The following is a 4172-nucleotide window of genomic DNA, read 5'->3' on the forward strand; positions in this document are numbered from 1 at the left end:
GTGTAAGAATTGGAGAGGTATTATGCTCATGACAGTTGCCAGCAAGGTTCTTTGTAAGATCATTTTGGAGAGGATGAGGGATGCTCTTGAGGGCAGACTCCGGGATGAACAAGCGGAATTTCGTAAGGAGAGATCCTGCTGCGACCAGATCGCTACATTGAGGATCATAGTGGAGCAGACCATGGAGTGGAACACTGGGCTATATGTGGTTTTCGTGGACTTTGAGAAGGCCTTCGATTCCGTAGATCGAGAAGTGCTCTGGAAGATCTTGCGGCACTATGGGGTCCGTGAGAAAATCGTGAGGATGATCCGTGTCTTTTACGATGGCTTCCAAGCAAGAGTTTTACATGAAGGTGAAATGACAGGGACCTTCCGCATGAACACTGGGGTTCGCCGGGGGTGCTTGCTTAGCCCCCTTCTCTTCTTTGTGGCACTAGACTGGGTATCACGACAAACTTTTGGAGACAACAAGACCGGACCTGCTGTTGAGTCTTGGGCGCCTAGCTCCACCTTAGCGCTCCGCCGAAAGATCTTTGCAGTGCCTTAAGGCAATTTTACTTTAACTGTGAACTACATTAGATTTTCAATTGCAACCAATTTAGTTGGACGGGTAGAAATTGGAATTGGTCTGTAAATTTCTTACAGCAATTTTCTATACTTAGCCACCGTTTTGGTTTTATTCGCTTGGTTTTGATCACTTTTGGGTAATTTTAAGTTTTTGTCAAAACAATAAATCCAAGATGGAATGAGTACGTATTATTATTATAACCTCATAACGTGAGTGGTAAAATTAATTGTTGATTCTTGTCTTAGATCCTTGAAGGACTCTCTGCTTGTCAAAAAGCGCAGGAATATATTGACAGAACAGTTTTATTAGTGGAACTCTCCTTCCCTACGCCCCCACCCCCCCCCCCCCAAAAAAAAGGAAATGATAATTTGTTTCAAAGTGACAGGGTTGAACGTTCCAATAGGGTTTATTTTGGCGTATCAGCTGTACTATCTGACGTTCTGTAGCCATGGTAGCATTTGCAAGCGCGGGCGCTGCGGACGCTGTCGCAGTAACAATTCAAAAACGGATTTCTACGTTGCAGGAGTCAAAAGCAGTTTGTTTACTATCGATTATGCACAGGACAGAAATAAATGGACGATTTACTGATTATCTGTGACAAAGAGTTTGTTGCTAGAATGGATTTACGAGGAACAAACGTTTTAATAATAATTCATGAGTGAAAATAAAGGAAATAACTCAATTGAAGTAGGTTTGGAGAGGTGATCTTAATTTGGTGAACTTTTGATTTGAATTTCCTCAAGAATTATTAATGGTTTGAGAAACTATATCAAACACTTGAAACAGTGTTTCATCCAGTTTCCAAATCTCTCAAAGTGGTAAAAAAAGGTCGACAGCGCCTCTTTTTTCCAAATCGGATAAAAATTGGATAAAACACTCTTCCTGGTGTTTGATATACCTTTTTATGTCCAAGGAGCAAGCAGCGCCCTGTCTGAGTATATGCTTAACAATATTCAGTCACTCATCTTCAAGAATGATTTTGTGGTGATGGTTATTTTGTTACTAACAGTGAAAATGCTGTTTTTTTATTTATGCATATCCACTTCTTTCCTTTACATCGAGGTGTTATCATCAGTGTGACTCATGGTAAAGCTGGATCATCAGAACTTTGTTGCTATTATATTTTTCAGAAGAATTATAAATGATATATATATTTTTTAAAATTCCCAACTAACAGACTGACCGCAGCAGTGTAAATGAAATGAATGCAAATTAGTTTGCTTATTATTTATTTATTTATTTATTTATTTATTTCTTATCAAGTAATACAAACTGTTACAAAGTTCTACCGAACTCAGGCTAAAATCATTGACACACTCGACTGAAAAAACATTGTCCCTTGCAGAGGGTGACCTCATGGAATTATATGGGTGATCAAATTAGCTTGTATCCATTACGTGTTTTTTCTCTTTGTTCACGAGGAACTTGACAATTTTAAGCCCAAAAAACTGCACGTGCTTTTTAACAAGAAAAATGCAATAGCTTCGGCCAGGTCAAGCTTCCCAGAAACTGTTTGACCTTATTGCTCATGTGACGTTTTTTCAACCGAGTGTATACCTTGCATTTTCACCAGCTGCTGCTTGTAAAAACAAATAGCCTTCGTAGCAGTCGCAATGAAAGCTAGGACAATTTTTCCTTCAAACTTCACCCTTAGGCAAAGAAATAATGAGGCTTTCAAATCCACAGCTAGCTTATATCAGTAATATTGTACGTTAATAAAAGAATACGATATTCTCTTGGTGTTATTTATGCTTTGCTAAGATAACAATAAATATTAATGTGCTGATAAATAAACATACAAATAATCACTTTTCGCTCGTTAAGTTTCTTGTAATGATGACAATTTTTTAGGCCTCCTTGCTGGGGACACAGCGCCTTAGCATTAATGTGCTTCTGAACGAAACGTTATTAAAATCTTATAATTTATCTAAAGAGCAAGAAATTTTCTTTATCGAAAGGTAAGCACCACCTCAATAAATTGCACTTCTTGTGTAAAACGACAATAGGCGCTTTTCATTCATATTAAAACTATGGATTCTTTCTCCCGAAACCCTAAAAATGCAATGATACAAACGAAGACTCAAGCTTGCATTCCCTCGTACGTTTTTAAAGAAGTTTCAGCGTCAAATTAAAGGAAAACACAAAAACACGCGTGCAAGTTGTGTAATTGCTGTTTGTGTAAACCTTAAATTGACAATCCAGTACAGGGCCATTAAAAGGCGGGACGTTGTCTCGTTGAAAAAGACATGGAAAATGCATTCACTTGTTTACTCATTTAACCGTTAAGTGTTTTTAACTTATTCACAGAAGTGTAATTTTACAATTACTTTGTTCTTCAGACGTTCAGATTATTAAGTCCAACGAGAAAAGTAAAAAAAAGAGTGTGGACTGACCCTCTTCAAGTACGAACGGGTCTGCAATTTTTTTCTTCGCGTGCCACTTTTACTTAACACATCTTAACACTCCGAAATCCAAAACAAGCTTCGTTTTTTGCTCGCTTAAACTTCTTTTAATCAATGCCAATTATTATTTCGCAGCGACCTTCAGGGCAAGAACTCAATATATTTTCCTTTAACATACGTTTTGCATATACACTGCGTTTTCGATTGCCATATTCGACATCTGGAAATGTGGAGCTGCACATGCCTTATTGTTTTTCAACTGCTGGCCCATGGTGTCTTCATGCATTCCAAGGTTTACAAATTGCTGTCCTCCGTACATCTGCAAGTTGGAGAGTAGGATGTCGTTAGCATTTCTGGTAATTGAGCAAAGTTTAGAAATTCTGCACGTTTGTGGCTATTCAGCAATTTACATGCTTATCAAGTGACTGTTGTATGGTTAAGTATAGTTTGTAAAAAACTGAGTATTTCTACCTTAACAACGTCTTAAAATATTGTTTGACATGAGTAGGGAGAGTATCGAGAACAAATAATGCAATTTTCTTTATCTTCCACTAACCAATTAATGAATGATTCGTTCAAAGAAAAAATCTGAAATCTCCATTTCGGTAAAATGGCTTTCCATTCTTATTCATTTAAATGACTCTTAAAAGCAATAAAAGGACAAAAATAATCCAGCAAGGGTTCTTTGAGGGCGATAATAAACGGTTTCTCAAAGGTTCTTTGCTACTGAAATAAATCAACAAAAGATTCCGATAAGATCAAGCTGTTTTATATATTTTGATAATTACGACTTTAATTTCAAACAACATAGACAACAAACATCGACTTTCCATCCCTTCCTTAAATTCCTACATAACGTGGTCCAGGTATAAGCAACTAAAAAACATTACGTTTGATCTAAACATTGATCCACGATTTTCATGCAGACGACATTCTTACCTCTTTGGTGACGTCAAAATCAGCTTTCCTGAAGTTGTTGTGTATCACAAATATCAAAATCACCACCACAACAAGTAACAAGGCTGCAATGGAAACTGAGACCCACAGAAACTTGGAAGCGCCATTGGATTTTGAATCATCACCTTGACGAAGAACGAGTGAGTGAATGTTGGGGTCTGGAGGAGTAAAAAGGGGGTGTATGGAGGTGAGTTTGTTACAAAAGTCCGAAAGAGCTTTTGGTCCTCCAGCCCTGGACCATTTTA

General features: G+C 37.7%; 1 protein-coding gene across 4 annotated transcripts in view; it reads right to left on the reverse strand.

Moving 5' to 3' along the window:
* Positions 1 to 1540: 1540 nt before the first annotated feature.
* Positions 1541 to 4172, reverse strand: part of LOC146486091 (peroxidasin homolog) — an 11815-nt gene continuing 9183 nt past the window's right edge. For 3 of the 4 annotated variants that reach the window (XM_085098253.1, XM_085098262.1, XM_085098242.1), the window contains exons 7-8: positions 3910 to 4085; positions 1541 to 3289 (exon numbers count right to left, since the gene is read on the reverse strand). In XM_085098253.1, the coding sequence (XP_084954379.1) occupies positions 3140 to 3289; positions 3910 to 4085 (326 nt within the window). In that variant the 3' untranslated portion in view covers positions 1541 to 3139. The remainder of the gene's footprint in view (positions 3290 to 3909; positions 4086 to 4172) is intronic. The other variant, XM_085098270.1, reaches the window with a different exon arrangement.

This window comes from Pavona decussata, unplaced genomic scaffold (genome assembly GCF_977016875.1).
Source record: "Pavona decussata unplaced genomic scaffold, jaPavDecu1.1 SCAFFOLD_21, whole genome shotgun sequence".
Taxonomy (NCBI): domain Eukaryota; kingdom Metazoa; phylum Cnidaria; class Anthozoa; order Scleractinia; family Agariciidae; genus Pavona; species Pavona decussata.